At 42.2% G+C, this 18,762-nt stretch overlaps 1 protein-coding gene across 1 annotated transcript in view; it reads left to right on the forward strand.

Moving 5' to 3' along the window:
- Positions 1-18,762, forward strand: part of puf60a (poly-U binding splicing factor a) — a 78,343-nt gene that overhangs the window by 12,637 nt on the left and 46,944 nt on the right. Inside the window, exon 2 of the mRNA XM_046321177.1 lies at positions 9,898-9,993. Coding sequence (XP_046177133.1) covers positions 9,898-9,993 — 96 coding nt within the window. The remainder of the gene's footprint in view (positions 1-9,897; positions 9,994-18,762) is intronic.

An 18,762-nucleotide genomic window follows, 5' to 3' on the forward strand; every position in this document is an offset into this window, starting at 1 on the left:
CAGGTGGAAATGATAGGCAATTAGCAAGACACCCCCAATGAAGGAGTGGTTCTGCAGGTGGCTACCACAGACCACTTCTCAGTTCCTATGCTTTCTGGCTGATGTTTTGGTCACTTTTGAATGCTGGCGGTCTGTGTGAGTCTACAACCCACACAAGTGGCTCAGGTAGTACAGCTCATCCAGGATGGGACATCAATGCGAGCTGTAGCAAGAAGGTTTGCTGTGTCTGTCAGCATAGTGTCCAGAGCATGGAGGCGCTACCAGGAGACAGGCCAGTACATCAGGAGACATGGAGGAGGCCGTAGGAGGGCAGCAGGACCGCTACCTCTGCCTTTGTGCAAGGAGGAGCAGGAGGAGCACTGCCAGAGCCCTGCAAAATGACCTCCAGCAGGCCACAAATGTGCATGTGTCTGCTCAAATGGTCAGAAACGGACTCCATGAGGGTGGTATGAGGCCCTGACGTCCACAGGTGGGGGTTGTGCTTACACCGGCATTTGCCAGAGAACACCAAGATTGGAGAATTCGCCACTGGCGCCCTGTGCTCTTCACAGATGAAAGCAGGTTCACACTGAGCACATGTGACAGTCTGGAGACGCCGTGGAGAATGTTCTGCTGCCTGCAACATCCTCCAGCATGACCGGTTTGACAGTGGGTCAGTCATGGTGTGGGGTGGCATTTCTTTGTGGGCCGCACAGCCCTCCGTGTGCTTGCCAGAGGTAGCCTGACTGCCATTAGGTACCGAGATGAGATCATCAGACCCCTTGTGAGACCATATGCTGGTGCGGTTGGCCCTGGGTTCCTCCTAATGCAAGACAATGCTAGACCTCATGTGGCTGGAGTGTGTCAGCAGTTCCTGCAAGAGGAAGGCATTGATGCTATGGACCGCCCGTTCCCCTGACCTGAATCCAATTGAGCACATCTGGGATATCATGTCTCGCTCCATCCACCAACGCCACGTTGCACCACAGACTGTCCAGGAGTTGGCGGATGCTTTAGTCCAGGTCTGGGAGGAGATCCCTCAGGAGACCATCCGCCACCTCATCAGGAGCATGCCCAGGCATTGTAGGGAGGTCATACAGGCACGTGGAGACCACACACACTACTGAGCCTCATTTTGACTTGTTTTAAGGACATTACATCAAAGTTGGATCAGCCTGTAGTGTGGTTTTCCACTTTAATTTTGAGTGTGACTCCAAATCCAGACCTCCATGGGTTGATAAATTTGAATTCCATTGATCATTTTTGTGTGATTTTGTTGTCAGCACATTCAACTATATATAAAGAAAAAAATATTTCATAGGAATATTTCATTCAGATCTAGGATGTGTTATTTTAGTGTTCCCTTTATTTTTTGAGCAGTGAATATTGATTTGGCCTTTACTACTAAAGCCCATAGAAACGCATTGAATAACACATTCATCAATGGCAAAAAGGGCAGTAAAAAAATATATATTAAGAAACAAGGTTTTGAAGTGTCTGTCCTAAATCTAAGATATATAAAAAAATGAAGGAAATACACTACATGACCAAAAGTATGTGGACACCAGCTCATCGAACATCTCATTCCAGTTGAAGTACTGGAACACCTTGAAAATCAGACATTTCCTCAAGTTGGTACTTGAAAGTGCTTGAAATAAAATAAGTGGAGAACAGAAAATGATAAAATATGAAAAATATTAGAATAATGTATTGGTCATGTGAATACATTTCCAGGCAGACTACAAGGCGAGCTCGCTCATTCCACCCACACTGCCACTCAGACAGGCAGGTACAGAACGGTTTGATCAGGCACTGCCAAACGTCACATGGATAACTAAAATACAGGGAAAATGTAGATTTAATCCTGCCTGGCAGGATATTGAGGTTTATGAATGGGTTTTGCCAGACCCAACCAGGGAGGTAGTGGAGGGTAAACACACTTAAACGCTTTTTACGCACCGCTTTTATCTTGTTAATTATTGTTTACACACTTATTGCATTCCCAGCGTTTGATCAATGCTCAGAAGGCTTCTTGATCTGAGTTCTAATTGCGCCAGCCTCTGCGAACAAGTGGAATCGTGAATGATTTGTGTGTGTGCTCGTTATGTTCGTCTGTTCCTCCGGATTTGCCGTGTTAGCTGCGCATTCATTCACCACTCTGTGCAATGGGAAACTTTTCCCACGACATAGGCGGAGAGGTGAAATGAGCTACCTCAGTCCAGACCTACAGTGGCAAGTAGCAAAGACGCCGTTGACGGTGGGAATTCTTTTAACATCCCTTGACTCCTGCGGTGTCAGCAGACATTCCCCCAAACAACCCCCCCCCGACTCTCTGAGAATGAGTGTTGATGTTTCAGTCAGATATCTAGCAAGCTAGCTGGCTCAAGGGCTCTGGCTCTTAGCCAGGTAACTAGCTATAACTAGCTGACTAGAAGGATGATGACTGAAATTAAATTAGCTATAATCAAAATACCTTTTCTTTATAGAGAGTAGTGAGACATACAGTATTGAGTCAGGCTGCAAAGGAGATACACAGAGAGAGGAAGCATTGAAACAAGCAGGGAGAGAAGTTAGTTGTACAGTGGTTCCAAAACTGGGGTCCGGGACCCATGTGAGGTCCTCTAAAATTTAAATAGGGTCCCCTGAGAGTCTTTAATCTTATCAAACACACAGTTTAGTCAACTAAGGGCCGTTTACACTTTTCAGAATAGTTTTTCATGTAATTGTGTTGTGACAGCCAGAGGGATGACAAACAGAGAGAAATACAGTATAAAGACAATTTAATATGTACACAGAACAAAAATATGAACGCAACATGCAACAATTTCAAAGATTTTGCTGAGTTACAGTTCATATAAGAAAATCAGTCAACATCATCAGTCCTGACTTACCACTCATGTATGTAGTAAATAAAGAGTGAAACATGTATTATTGAGGAGAACTTGTAAGGTAGTGATGAATAGTAAGTCAGTTTCCCCCCCCTTGAAGTTATGGTGATATACTGCCGTCTGTTATCGACTAGAAACAATTACATAATAGGAACTATTACAAATGAATGGTTATTAAATAAATATTAGTGCTTGAAAAAGTAATTAAGTCCTTGAATTTGACTTGCCACTGTCTAGGAGTTGGTCCCCTTTGCTCCTGTAACAGCCTCCACTCTTCTGGGAAAGCTTTCGACTAGATGTTGGCACATTGCTGCAGGGATTTTTTTTCCATTCAGCTACAAGAGCATTAGTGAGGTCAGGCACTGATGTTGGGCGATTAGGCCTGGCTCGGAGTCAGTGTTCCAATTCATCCCAAGTGTTCGCTGGGGTTGAGGTCAGGGCTCTGTGCAGGTCAATCAAGTTCTTCAACACCGATATGGACATAACATTTCTGTATGGACCTCGCTTTGTGCACTGGGGCATTGTCATGCTGAAACAAGAAAGGGCCTTCCCCAAACGGTTGCCACAAAGTTGGAAGCACATAATCGTCTAGAATGTCACTTTATGCTGAAGCGTAAGGATCTTCTTCACTGGAAAAAAGGGGCCTAGCCTGAACCATGAAATACAGCCCCAGACCATATCTTATCCACCAAACTTTACAGTTGGCACTATGGATTGGGGAAAGTAGCGTTATCCTGGCATCTGCCAAACTCAGATTTGTCTGTTGGACTGCCATATGGTGAATTATGATTCATCACTACAGAGAACGTATTTCCACTGCTTCAGAGTCCAGCCGACACTTGGTATTGTGCATGGTGATCTTAGACTTGTGTGTGGCTGCTCGGTCATCGAAACCCATTTCATGAAGCTCCCGACAAACAGTTGTTGTGGTGACGTTGCTTCCATAAGCAGTTTGGAACTTGGTAGTGAGCGTTGCAACCGAGGACAGACGATTTTTACACGCTTCAGCACTGAGTGCTCCCGTTCTGTATGCTTGTGTGGCCTACCACTTCGCAGCTGAGCCTCTGTTGCTCCTAGATGTTTCCACTTCACAATAACAGCACTTGCAGTTGACTGGCTCTAGCAGGGTAGAATTGATCAATTATTTGCCACGGTTATAGTGCGCTCCGTACGTCATTAACCTCTTAGAGCTACTACCCCCCCCCCCCCTACTTTTTTCAATTTCCGCCTGAAGTAATACCCAAATCTAACTGCCTGTAGCTCTGGCCCAGAACCAAGGATATGCATATTCTTGGTACCATTTGAAAAAAAACACTCTGAAGTTTGTGTAAATGTGAATTGAATGTAGGAGAATATAACACAATAGATCTGGTTTAGATAATACAATGAAAAAAATGTTTTTTATTTTTGTTGTATCATCATTAAAATGGACCAGATAAAACAAACATTCAGATAGGATGATGGGGACAATTTCAGTGAAAAACATGAGGGATGGAATGAGACGGAATTCACGACACAAGCGGTTCAAAATTGTTTAAGTGTTAGGCTATAAAAATGGATTCCATCAAACAAAAAAAACATTCATTGTGTAACAAGGAGCATTGGGATTGGAAACAGAGGAAGATTGTCAAAGGTAAACTATTTATTTTATTGCAGTTTGATTGTGTTACTTCTGTGCTGGTTAAAATGTTTTTTTTTTTATGGGGCTCTATCCCCAGATAATCGCATCGTATTCTTTCGCAGTAAATCCGTTTTTAAATCTGACAACGCAGTTAGATTAGCAAGATTCTAGGCTTTCGAAACACGTGAGACACTTGTATTTTCATGAATGTTTAATATGACTATTTATGTAGCGATCAACGTATTTTGTCGAATTTCATCCCGCCATTGGGTTCCGCGCACAGAGAGGTCAAGTTGGAAAAATGGCAGAGAAAGGCAAGCGACTGACGCGAACGCTCTGCTCCTATCGAGTCTGCTGCTGTGCTTTTAACTCAGTGGTTCCCAACCTTTTTCGTTTACTGCACCACCAATTGAATTTTGCTCTGCCGTGAGTCCCCCAGGATATACTCCATGTGCATTTCACCAGTAGACCTATGATCTCATGAGTCTTTTTAAGTACACCCCGTTGATAGGCCAGGTACCCCCAAGGGGTATAGTACGTCTGGTTGGGAACCATTGTTTTAGCTGACCCAATATTACTGTAACGCCAGGGTAGTGGGTTCGATCCCCGGGACCACCCATACGTAGAATGTATGCACACATGACTGTAAGTCGCTTTGGATAAAAGCGTCTGCTAAATGGCATATATTATTATTATTATTACAAAGTGGCGATTGGTGCTTTGGAGACATGCTAAAGTATGGACTGACTGCTGGGAACATGTCTACAACTTCTTCAACAAGCTGTCAAACTATCCAGGGCTCTATTACCTTTCTCGCAAGGAGCATGTGTGCGTCTAAGTTGTAGGTGAACACAAAGAAATATAGTAGCACAATTAAAAATATTTGAGGTATTAAAGATAGAATTCCCAAAAATTCTAGGCGCAATGGTTCTTCTTATTAAAACTTCCAGGTCGCACAGCTAAATATTTAGGCGCATATCTGAGTAAAATGTTCGCAGACTGTGAAGCCTTGCTGTCGTAAATAAGTGATAAGCTACACACTTTTTGTCAGTGCAGTGCCCAACCTTGGCTAGCTAGCTAACATTACATCCCTGTGTTTGTCAGTGAAGCTAGCTAGCAGCAAGCAGGCTACAGCAAACTAAATCACCTTATGACATCCAGTGGGACAGTCTCAACCACACTGCACACTGCCCTAACCCACCTGGACAAGAGGAATACCTATGTGAGAATGCTGTTCATCGACTACAGCTCGGCATTCAACACCATAGTACCCTCCAAGCTCGTCATCAAGCTCGAGACCCTGGGTCTCGACCCCGCCCTGTGCAACTGGGTACTGGACTTCCTGACGGGCCGCCCCCAGGTGGTGAGGGTAGGCAACAACATCTCCTCCCCGCTGATCCTCAACACGGGGGCCCCACAAGGGTGCGTTCTGAGCCCTCTCCTGTACTCCCTGTTCACCCACGACTGCGTGGCCATGCACGCCTCCAACTCAATCATCAAGTTTGCGGACGACACAACAGTGGTAGGCTTGATTACCAACAACGACGAGACGGCCTACAGGGAGGAGGTGAGGGCCCTTGGAGTGTGGTGTCAGGAAAATAACCTCACACTCAACGTCAACAAAACTAAGGAGATGATTGTGGACTTCAGGAAACAGCAGAGGGAACACCCCCCTATCCACATCGATGGAACAGTAGTGGAGAGGGTAGCTAGTTTTAAGTTCCTCGGCATACACATCACAGACAAACTGAATTGGTCCACTCACACTGACAGCGTCGTGAAGAAGGCGCAGCAGCGCCTATTCAACCTCAGGAGGCTGAAGAAATTCGGCTTGTCACCAAAAGCACTCACAAACTTCTACAGATGCACAATCGAGAGCATCCTGGCGGGCTGTATCACCGCCTGGTACGGCAACTGCTCCGCCCTCAACCGTAAGGCTCTCCAGAGGGTAGTGAGGACTGCACAACGCATCACCGGGGGCAAACTACCTGCCCTCCAGGACACCTACACCACCCGTTGTTACAGGAAGGCCATAAAGATCATCAAGGACATCAACCACCCGAACCACTGCCTGTTCACCCCGCTATCATCCAGAAGGCGAGGTCAGTACAGGTGCATCAAAGCTGGGACCGAGAGACTGAAAAACAGCTTCTATCTCAAGGCCATCAGACTGTTAAATAGCCACCACTAACATTGAGTGGCTGCTGCCAACACACTGTCATTGACACTGACCCAACTCCAGCCATTTAATAATGGGAATTGATGGGAAATGATGTAAATATATCACTAGCCACTTTAAACAATGCTACCTTATATAATGTTACTTACCCTACATTATTCATCTCATATACATATGTATATACTGTACTCTACAACATCGACTGCATCCTTATGTAACACATGTATCACTAGCCACTTTAACTATGCCACTTTGTTTACTTTGTCTACATACTCATCTCATATGTATATACTGTACTCGATACCATCTACTGTATGCTGCTCTGTACCATCACTCATTCATATATCCTTATGTACATGTTCCTTATCCCCTTACACTGTGTATAAGACAGTAGTTTTGGAATTGTTAGTTAGATTACTTGTTGGTTATCACTGCATTGTCGGAACTAGAAGCACAAGCATTTCGCTACACTCGCATTAACATCTGCTAACCATGTGTATGTGACAAATAAAATTTGATTTGATTTGATTTGATGAAGTCCATTTTGTAATGTTACAGCCTTATTCTAAAATGTATTACATTGTTTTTTCCCCCTCATCAATTTACACACGATAACCCATAATGACAATGCAAAAACAGGTTTTTAGAAAAATGAAATATCACATTTACATAAGTATTCAGACTCTTTACGCAGTACTTTGTTGAAGCACCTTTGGCAGCGATTACAACCTTGACTCTTGGGTATGACGCTACACGCTTGGCACACCTGTATTTGGGGAGTTTCTCCCATTCTTCTCTGTAGATCCTCTCTAGCTCTGTCAGGTTGGAAGGGGAGCATTGCTGCACAGCTATTTTCAGGTCTCTCCAGAGATGTTCGATTGGGTTCAAGTCCGGGCTCTGGCTGGGCCACTCAAGGATATTCAGAGATTTGTGCCGAAGATACTCCTGCATTGTGTTGCCTGTGTGCTTAGGGTTGTTGTCCTGTTGGATGGTGAACCTTCGCCCCCGTCTGAGGTCCTGAGTGCTCTGTAGCAGGGTTTCATCAAGGATCTCTCTGTACCTTGCTCCTGACTAGTCTCCCAGTTCCTACCGCTGAAAAACAGCCCCACAGCATGATGATGCCACCACCATGCTTCACCATATGGATGGTGCCGCTTGGCGTCAAGAGTTCATTCTTGGTTTCATCAGACCAGAGAATCTGGTTTCTCATAGTCTGAGAGTCCTTGGTTGTCTTTTGGCAAACTCCAAGCGGGCTTTCATGTGCCTTTTACTGAGGAGTTGCCGCTCTACCATAAAGGCCTGATTGGTGGAGTGCTGCAGAGATGGTTTTCCTTCTGGAAGGTTCTCCCATCCACATAGTCACTCTGACAGAGCTCCAGAAGTCGTCTATCGGGTTTTTGGTCACCTCCCTGACCAAGACCCTTCTCCCCCATTTGCTCAGTCTGGCCAGGTAGCCAGCTCAAGGAAGAGGCTTGGTGGTTCCAAACTTCCATGTGTTCTTGGGGACCTTCAATGGTGCAGGAATGTTTTGGTACCATTCCCCAGATCCAGTCTGAGATCCAGTCGCAATCCTGTATTTGAGCTCTGTTTTTACTCTGACGTGCATTGTCAACTGTGGACCTTATATAGACAGGTGTGTGCCTTTTTTTTAAAATCATGTCCAATCAATTGAATTTACCACAGCAAAAACCAAGCCATGATGTCGAAGGAATTGTCCCTAGACAATTCATTATGGGCTATTGTGTTTTATATTTGATTTAAAAAAAGGTATCATATTTAATCAATTTTAGAATAAGGCTGTAACTTAACATTTACATTACATTACATTTAAGTCATTTAGCAGACGCTCTTATCCAGAGCGACTTACAAATTGGTGCATTCACCTTATGACATCCAGTGGGACAGTCACTTAACAATAGTGCATCTAAAACTTAGGGGGGTGGGGTGAGAGGGATTACTTAACCTATCCTAGGTATTCCTTAAAGAGGTGGGGTTTCAGGTGTCTCCGGAAGGTGGTGATTGACTCCGCTGTCCTGGCGTCGTGAGGGAGTTTGTTCCACCATTGGGGGGGCCAGGGCAGCGAACAGTTTTGACTGGGCTGAGCGGGAGCTGTACTTCCTCAGTGGTAGGGAGGCGAGCAGGCCAGAGGTGGATGAACGCAGTGCCCTTGTTTGGGTGTAGGGCCTGATCAGAGCCTGGAGGTAACAAAATGTGGATGAAGTCAAGCGGTCTGAATACTTTCCCAATGCACTGTACTTGCAAATCTTTTAGTGGAATTAGTTGTTTTTACAACTTTCTCACTGTTAGATTATGTGTCTGTGTTTTTCCCCAGTGCCCGTGTTTCGTAGCGAGTGAGTCATGCAAAAGACCGGTTGCGAGAGACGATGCTCGCGAATGGCTTTTGAATTTTGGAATATTGAGTGTCAGTTAGGACGTCGAGTGTGCATTGTCTCACTGCTCATTGTGGTGCATCCCTCTGGAGTTCATAAATGCCAAGTTAGTTTTTCTTCTGTGTCGTCGTCAATAGGCACGCACTGTAAAATGATGCACACTTATTGGGGAGATGGCACTCAGTCCCCCACGCTATTGAAATAAGTGGCCACGCTTCTTCTTTTGGAAGACATTGTTATATTTGGTTAACATCATGTTTTCTTTTAGTCCTGTTATTCTTAAACTACACTAAATGTCTGAACCAAATATTTTAGTCTGCATTTTTTCCCCTGTTACAAAACCACACTGCATGTTTATCTAAATTGTCTATATTTTTGTATATCAAATATGTTACTGTTCCTCTGTGTCATTTTACCACCACAGTGTAATGATGAGCACGTTTTGTTTCAGAGCAAGCGCAAAATAGTCGCATCTTCTCAATTGTACCTGCATATTTGATAAACGGCTACTTGTCTCTCATGTATGCTAAATGGTGCAAAAGGCTTAATTTGCATTCTATTGTTACAAAACCAGCACAGTAGGAGATAGTGGATGTAATTAGAACTTGTAAGATAACTGCATTCATTATTGATCCTTAAACTTGAGTCGTGGATCATATTTGAGTTTGGGGTTAGGGGTTGGTCATACGTAGTTAGCTTGTTTGTACTTGTTAGTTAGTTCAACCATCTTGTTCATTTCTGAGTAGAGAGTTGCAGAGATTTGATTTGGGTGTTTCCGGCAGAGATTTGTAGTGGGTGTTTCCTCCCTGTCATCATAACCATACACTTGTGTGCCTGCAGGGAGGCGAGGCTCTGATGATGGAGAATGGACAGAGCACCGCCTCAAAGCTCGGCCTGCCGCCTCTCACCCCTGAGCAGCACGAGGCACTGCAGAAGGTAAGGCCCCCTAGAACGGTTTTATTCCTGAGATTTTCACAAAAGCGAGAGGCCAACAGTGCAGACATGGTATAGTCACAGACTGCAGTATTATTTTTTTCTGCTGAAGGAGTGGGGCAGTCACTCCTCACATATTTTTTTGTGAATTGGATTGAACTGAAACTGGGAAATAATATGGAGGAGAGAGTGTGCTTTAATGACAGTGCCCTATACAAAAGCAGGAAAATTGTCTGTAGTTTAACATGACAACATCTTTTGGATGGTAGACTATTTCATGATAACAATAATGGAATAATGAAGTCTAACCTCAACTTGACATTATTTCCCTTACAAATATATGAACCATCAATTATACATCTTATTTAGGAGACTATTTCCCTTTATAAATATGTTATATGAACCATCAATTATGCATCTTATTTAGGAGACCTGGGGCTATCATTACAAAAAGTCATGCTTGATGCTTTTGTGCAGTTTTCAACTGAATTGGTTAAGTGAATAGCTCAATTGATGTTGATCAGTGTCACACATTGTATGACATTACTTATAATTTCTGTTCAGAGCGCAGTAAAAATGTATATATATCTTTGACTCATTGACTTAACGTGTTAGCCCAGCCTATCAATATCAAAGTGACAAACCAAAGATCAACATCAGGATTTCCGTTAGCAAAATCTGGCGCCGGACAAGGTGACCGGCAAGATTTTAATTTACCGGACATCCAAGTGCGTTGGGTGTTTACTAGAGGTCGACCGAGTATGATTTTTCAACACCGATACCGATTATTGGAGGACCAAAAAAGCCGATACCGATTTGTATTTATTTATTTGTAATAATGACAATTACAACCATACTGATTGAACACTTATTTTAACTTAATATAATACATCAATAAAATCAATTTAGCCTCAAATAAATAATGAACCATGTTCAATTTGGTTTAAATAATGCAAAAACAAAGTGTTGGAGAAGTAAAAGTGCAATATGTGCCATGTAAGAAAGCTAACGTTTAAGTTCCTTGCTCAGAACATGAGAACATATGAAAGCTGGTGATTCCTTTTAACATGAGTCTCTTCAATATTCCCAGGTAAGAAGTTTTAGTTTGTCGTTATTATAGGAATTATAGGACTATTTCTCTATACGATTTGTATTTCATATGCCTTTGACTATTGGATGTTGTTATAGGCACTTTAGTATTGCCAGTGTAACAGTATAGCTTCCATCCCTCTCCTCGCCGCTACCTGGGCTCGAACACATTGACAACAGCCATCCTCGAAGCAGCGCAAGGGGAACAACTACTCCAAGTCTCCGAGCGAGTGACGTTTGAAACGCTATTAGCGCGCACCCCACTAACTAGCTAGCCATTTCACATCAGTTACACCAGCCTAATCTCGGGATTTGATAGGCTTGAAGTCATTAACAGCTCAATGCTTGAAGCACGGGGAAGAGCTGCTTTCAAAACGCACGAAAGTGATGTTTGAATGAATGCTTACGAGCCTGCTGGTGCCTACCATCGCTCTATCAAATATCAAATCATAGACTTAATTATAACATAATAACACACAGAAATATGGGCCTTAGTTTCCGGATTCAACCATATTAATGACCTATCATTTCGAGAACAAAATGTTTATTCTTTCAGTGAAATACGGAACCTTTCCATATTTTATCTAACGGGTGGCATCCATTAGTCTAAATATTCCTGTTACATTGTACAACCTTCAATGTTATGTCATAATTACGTAAAATTCTGGCAAATTAGTTCGCAATGAGCCAGGCGGCCCAAAATGTTGCATATACCCTGACTCTGCGTGCAATGAACGCAAGAGAAGTGACACAATTTCACCTGGTTAATATTGCCTGCTAACCTTTCTTTTAGCTAAATATGCAGGTTCAAAAATATATACTTCTGTGTATTGATTTTAAGAAAGGCATTGGTGTTTATGGTTAGGTACACGTTGGAGCAACGACAGCCCTTTTTCGCCAAAGCGCACCGCATCAATTATATGCAATGCAGGACATGCTAGATAAACTAGTAATATCATCAACAATGTGTAGTTATAACTAGTGATTATTATTGATTGTTTTCTATAAGATAAGTTTAATGCTAGCTAGCAACTTATCGTAGCTTCTTGCTGCAGTCGTGTAACAGGCAGGCTCCTCGTGAGGCAGGTGATTAGAGCATTGGACTAGTTAACCGTAAGGTTGCAAGATTGAATCCCTGAGCTGACAAGGTAAAAATCTGTTGTTCTGCCCCTGAACAAGGCTGTTAACCCACCGTTCCTAGACCGTCATTGAAAATAAGAATGTGTCCTTAACTGACTTGCCTCGTTATTAAATAAAGTTGTAAAAAAAATACAAGTCGGCAAAATCAGCGTTCAGAAATACCGATTTCCGATTTGTTATGAAAACTTGAAATCGGACCTAATTAATCGGCCATTCCGATGAATTGGTCGACCTCTAGTGTGTACCGCGTTACGGCGTCCACCCACTGTTCTCAAAATCACATTTAGATTATTGTCATTTATCTTATAATAATATAATAATGTAATTTGCGAACGACCTGTCCTGTAGACTATTTGTATGAAATGTGTTAATAAATAACAAAACATGGCTGTTTTCAAATACAACCTAGGTCCCTCTAATGCACATATGTCAGAGTCAAGGCCCGCGGGCCACATCCGGCCCGCGAGAAGGTTTTTTACGGCCCCTGGGATGATCTTGATTTATTATTAGAACCGGGCCCGCAGACCGCAGCAAGCCGGCAGCCCGCAGATCTTTTACACGCACCAATACTACATTTCCCACAATGCAACGGTGACGCACCGAGCAGTAGGCTGCTTCATTTCAATATTTATTGGCACAGCAGTTGTCAGCATCACAGTAAAATTAACTTTCAGATACCCATCAAAAATGGCAAAACGGAAGGTGGACACTGAGAACCGGGGGGTTTCAAACAAGGTGGGAGTCGGAGTATTTGTTCACGGAGGTAGCTGGAAAACCTGTGTGTCTTCCGTGTGGAGAAAGTGTGGCGGTACTGAAAGAGTATAATCTGAGACGACATTTTGAAACGAAACACGCGGACAAAAACAAGAATATGGACATGGAAAAAGGCCAGGCTGCTGTCAAGGCCAGTTTTATTTTGGCAGAAGAGATCGCTAAATCAGCCCGGCCATTTACGGAGGGGGATTTCATCAAAAACTGCATGATTAAAGTTTGTGACGAAGTTTGCCCAGAAAAAGGCAACTCTTTTTAAATGTGAGTCTGAGCAGAAACACCATTGCCGAGAGAGTAGACCAGTTGTCCATCAATCTAAAAGAGCAGCTTGTGAAAAAGGGAAAAGATTTCATTGCATATTCCTTGGCTGTGGATGAGAGCACCGACATTTCTGACATTGCCCAGTTGTCAATTTTCATCCGCGGAGTGGACTCCAGCCTAAGCGTGACAGAGGAGTTTTTGGCTTTACGTCCTATGCATGGCACAACTACGGGGCATGATTTGTATGAAGAGGTGTCAAGATGTGTAAATGAGATGGAGCTGCCTTGGGAAAAACTCGTGGGTTTGGCAACCGACGGAGCACCTGCGATGTGTGGACACAGGAGCGGACTGGTGGCAAAGATACGGGAAAAGATGCAAGAGGAAAACGCGACAGGTGAGCTGACAGCTTATCATTGTATCATACACCAGGAAGCGTTGTGCGGTAAAGCCTTGAAAATGGAGCATGTAATGAGCATCATCACGCGCACAGTTAACTTTATCAGAGCCAAAGGTTTGAATCACCGCCAGTTCAAGGCATTTCTGACGGAGTTAGAAACGGAGCATGGTGATTTGCCTTATCACACAGAGGTGCGATGGCTAAGCCAGGGAAAGGTGCTTCAAAGATGTTTCGAGCTTCGTGAGGAGATTTGTCTGTTCTTGGACAGCAAAGGGAAAGACACAACACAACTCCGAGACGAAATGTTTCTGTGTGAAATGGCTTTTCTGTGTGACATTACGAGTCATCTGAATGCAATGAACTTGCAGCTGCAGGGTCGGGATCGTGTCATCTCTGATATGTACAGTACAGTGAAGGCATTTAAAACCAAACTGACTCTGTGGGAGACGCAGATGCGGAAAGAAAATTTGAGCCACTTTCCCAGCTGCCAGACCATGAAAGAGAAGCTCTCTACCAGTGCGTTCCCGAGCGCACAGTTGGCTGATAAAATAGGTATGCTTGCCGCTGACTTTCGACGCCGATTTGCTGACTTTGAAGCACAAAAAGCAGGTTGGAACTGCTCGGTAACCCATTTGCTGTTGACGTGGAAAGCTCACCACCAAACCTCCAAATGGAGTTGATTGACCTCCAATGCAATGATGCACTGAGGGCAAAATATGCGGCAGTGGGTGCTGCGGAGTTCGCCCGTTTCCTCCCGACACAATGCCCCAGCTGCGCATCCAGGCTGCTCAAACGTTGTCTATGTTTGGCAGCACATACCTGTGTGAACAACTGTTTTCTTTGATGAACTTGAACAAAACATCACACAGAAGTCGACTTACTGCTGAACACCTCCACTCAATTCTGAGGATTTCCTCAGCTCAGAGCCTTACCCCGAACATTGATGAACTTGTGGAAAAGATGGGACACCACCAAGTATCACCTCAACCTCAAACAAGTGAACATTACTGTGCAATCACATATTTAGAGTTTTTACTCAGTTCAAGTTTAAAAGTTAAAGTTTAATATTTGTTTTCACTGCATGTTACTTCTCCTTAAACAAAGTGTTGTTTTTGATTAATAGATTTTTGCACTTTATTTTATTGTATTTCAATCCAATTATATTTTAAAAATATTTCAGTTGAGTGGATGATAGAAAATTGCTATTATTGTTTTTTTCTTTGAAGTAAATTTAGCCCACTTTTGCTAAAATAGAAAATATAGGCTACTGATGGTGCCTTGAATACCGGTTTCTTTCATTTAATGTTCATGTTATGGGGATTTTTATATAAAGGAAATTTGTCTTTTGTGTCTGTTGAAAATTAAAGATTACTGACAGAGCCATAAGAAAATATTGCTTTATTTATCTGATCATATTGGAATATATTTGTTAGGTTTTCCGTAGGTTCAATTAGGTTCACTAGACTATATGCGTCATTTAAAAATTTTTCAATGAACATTCGAACAGTCCGGCCCTCGGCTTGTAGCTAAATTTTTTATTTGGCCCTCCGTCCATTTGACTTTGACACCCCTGCTCTAATGTAATTTAGCCTAGGCATGAACATTTTAATTAGGCCAATAACTAACATAACATTTCTGTCTACATGGCTGTCTGGCCGGTCATGTTAGAAGGGACCCAGCTTTTTTCAAACTTGACCTTTCCTAGTAGGTTAGGATAATTAGGTTAAGGTTAGGAAAAGGGTTAGGGTTAGCAAAATTGCTAAAATAAATGCAAAATGTATCTTTTGATGTTAGTTTGACAAAAGATGGATTAAAGATTATGTACACACTGACAATATTCATGTCTCTGTGCCCTAACAATGGGAGTCATTGTCCACAAAGCGGCACAGAGGGCTGTCTAGCTCCCGCCTTCCTTTCTTTGGATTGGTGGATACACCTCATTATTGTAATTGTTTTTGAATATTTGATAAGGGTTGTTGACTTCAACTGCCTGTATTCAATGGAGAGAGAATCTATTCTGCTAGCGTCATGCAATGAATATGTGTAGTTAGGTTCTAATTCCCAGAGTAAACTCAACGGACACTATGAAAGCTTTCTTCCCTGAGGGTCAATACAGTTGCATTAGACAAAGACATGGTTAGAATAGTTGTTTTATACTGTATCTGACCCACTTTGGGTGGAGTCTCGCTAAACATTGCATCTTTATTGCTAGGTAGGAAACAAAGTGATACGGTAATACACTTTTCTTCTCCCTTAACGTGACCTGACCTCAACCCCCTTCTTCACGAATCCATGGCTCTCCCCTCATCAATGCCTGCCACGTATTCACTTTCCCTACACTCAGTACATTTCAGGCTTAGTTGCACCCACCATATACCTTCTTCCTACAGATAACCATTAACCTCTGGTGTAGACCCTAGACTACGGCACCCCTCAGGTCTCTAATGCTTAATAACATTTAAAGTTCAGAAATCCATTCCTATCAATAGCCATCTGGAGACAACTCCAATATAAAGTTATTTTTCCAAAGTTGCCGAGAGGTCACATGTCCTACTTATATCAGTAACAACTTAAGCATTATGAAACTTTTATTAGATCAAATAAACCTCAAGGAGCAAATTAGCCAGACATTTCTTTGTTGTTGACCAAATTCGACGTTCATAGACCTTGATGCAAAAACTCCTTGTTTGTCTGTCTAAACAATGCAAAAACTCCTTGTTTGTCTGTCTAAACAAAGCAAAAACTCCTTGTTTGTCTGTCTAAACAAAGCAAAAACTCCACCTGCTGGAGGGAGACAGATTTTTTTGCCGAATTGGGCCTCTCTCTTCCTTTTCCTGTCTGGCTGGATCCCTTCTAGCCATGACCGGGCCGGCCGGTCCCACTCCCCATTCTCATTGTGATTTAGCACCACAGCAGTGGAAAGAGGACACTCTAGGTGGCCACAAAATGAACAAACTATAAAATTGATGTTGGACAATCAAATTCGATATGTAAATGAACAAAATTAGTTATGGCTGGTTCATTGAGAGAGAGCTTATTTTACCATGCTTCTGTGAAACGCTTCATGCATTTATGAAAACACTTGTTTCCAAAGCTCAAATTATGTCTTTTTACAGTTCTACTGAATGATGTTAATAAATGTTATGTTTATTGTAATATGAACTATTGTGGGGTTGTGGCTCGAGTCGTGTGATTATACATGGCTTATTGATACAACTGTTTCCTACTATAGGTAGTTGGCTGCCTAGTGATGACAGCATTGTAACTCTCCAATCTGAATAGTTGGCAATGATGTTTCGTTTCCAAGCGCTACTGAATAACCTCAACTGTTATGCACCAATTGCTCACGATACAAATTACTCTAGTCCAGTGATTCCCAAACTTTTTATAGTCCCGTACCCCTTCAAAAATTCAACCTCCAACTGCGTTCCCCCTTTATCACCAGGGTCAGCACACTCACAGATGTTGTTTTTTGCCATTATTGTAAGCCTTCCACACACACACTATAATACATTTATTAAACATAAGAATGAGTGTGAGTTTTTGTCACAACCCGGCTCGTGGGAAGTGACAAAGAGCTCTTATAGGACCAGGGCTCAAATAATAATAATCAATAATTTTGTTCTTTATTTAGCCATCTTACAAATAAAACCGTATTTGTTCATCACAAATGGTGATTAACTCAAAACACAGGTTAATGAGAAGGGTGTGCTTGAAAGGATGAAAATAACTCTGCAATGTTGGGTTGTATTGGAGAGAGTCTGTATCAAGGTTAATGTGGAAAAGTTTAAATTGTCTCATTTGTAGAAAGCAATCATTTTGGATATAATTTTAAATATCCATTTGAAAAAGGTAAGTCTGACAATTTTACCTCTTAATTAACTGAAATGAGATAACGATATCCAATCCGTTGAGATTGGCTGGATATCATAAATAACCACTTGATATAAACGTGATACACGTTGGATGTTATAAATAATAATTAATTTAATTTTATATAGTTATTATTTTTAAATTCTGGCGTTTTCTTCACCCCCAGGGTTCACTGATTTGCAGAAAGCTGAAATAAAACCGAAGTACATAGGGTGGGACTTCCGTCGCCCAAGACAGAGGAATTTCAACGTGACACAGGAAAAACCAAATGGTTGCTCTCCCTTTGTTAGCTGTAGCATCTCGTGCAAGCTAATCCTACTTTGTACACTTTCAAGCATAACATAGGATCCCCTTAAAACCTCTTTGGGCAGAGATCCCGCTAACGGAATCGATATGACAACAGCCAGTGAAAGTGCAGGGCGCCAAATTCAAAACAACAGAAATCCCATAATTAAAATTCCTCAAACATACAAGTATGTTACACCATTTTAAAGATACACGTCTTGTTAATCCCACAACAGTGTCCGATTTCAAAAAGGCTTTACAGCGAAAGCAAACCAAACGATTGTTTGGTGAGTGCCTAGTCATGGAACATTTTTTCCAGCAAAAGGGAGGAGTCACAAAAAGCAGAAAAGGGATAAATTAGTCACTAACCTTTGATCTTCATCAGATGACACTCATAGGACTTCATGTTACACAATACATGTATGTTTTGTTCGATAAAGTTCATATTTATATAAATAAATCTCAGTATACATTGGCGCGTTATGTTCAGTAGTTCCAAAATATCCAGTGATTTTGCAGAGAGCCACATCAATTTACAGAATTACTCATAATAAACATTGATAAAAGATACAACTATTATGCATGGAATTATTTATACACTTCTCCTTAATGCAACCGCTGTGTCAGATTTCAAAAAGGCTTTACCGAAAAAGCACACCATGCAATAATCTGAGTACAGCGCCATGTTGTGTAGTCAACAGAAGTCAGAAATAGCATTATAAATATTCACTTACCTTTGATGATCTTCATCAGAATGCACTCCCAGAAATCCCAGTTCCACAATATGTTTTTTTCTTCTTCCGATAATGTCCATCATTTATGTCCAAATACCTCCTTTTGTTAGTGCATTCAGTTCAGTAATCCAAATTCATGACGCGCGATCACTAGGAGCAGACAAAGTCAAAAAGTTCCGTTACAGTCTGTAGAAACATGTCAAACGATGTATAGAATCAATC

The sequence above is a fragment of the Oncorhynchus gorbuscha genome, linkage group LG22 (assembly GCF_021184085.1).
Source record: "Oncorhynchus gorbuscha isolate QuinsamMale2020 ecotype Even-year linkage group LG22, OgorEven_v1.0, whole genome shotgun sequence".
Lineage (NCBI taxonomy): Eukaryota > Metazoa > Chordata > Actinopteri > Salmoniformes > Salmonidae > Oncorhynchus > Oncorhynchus gorbuscha.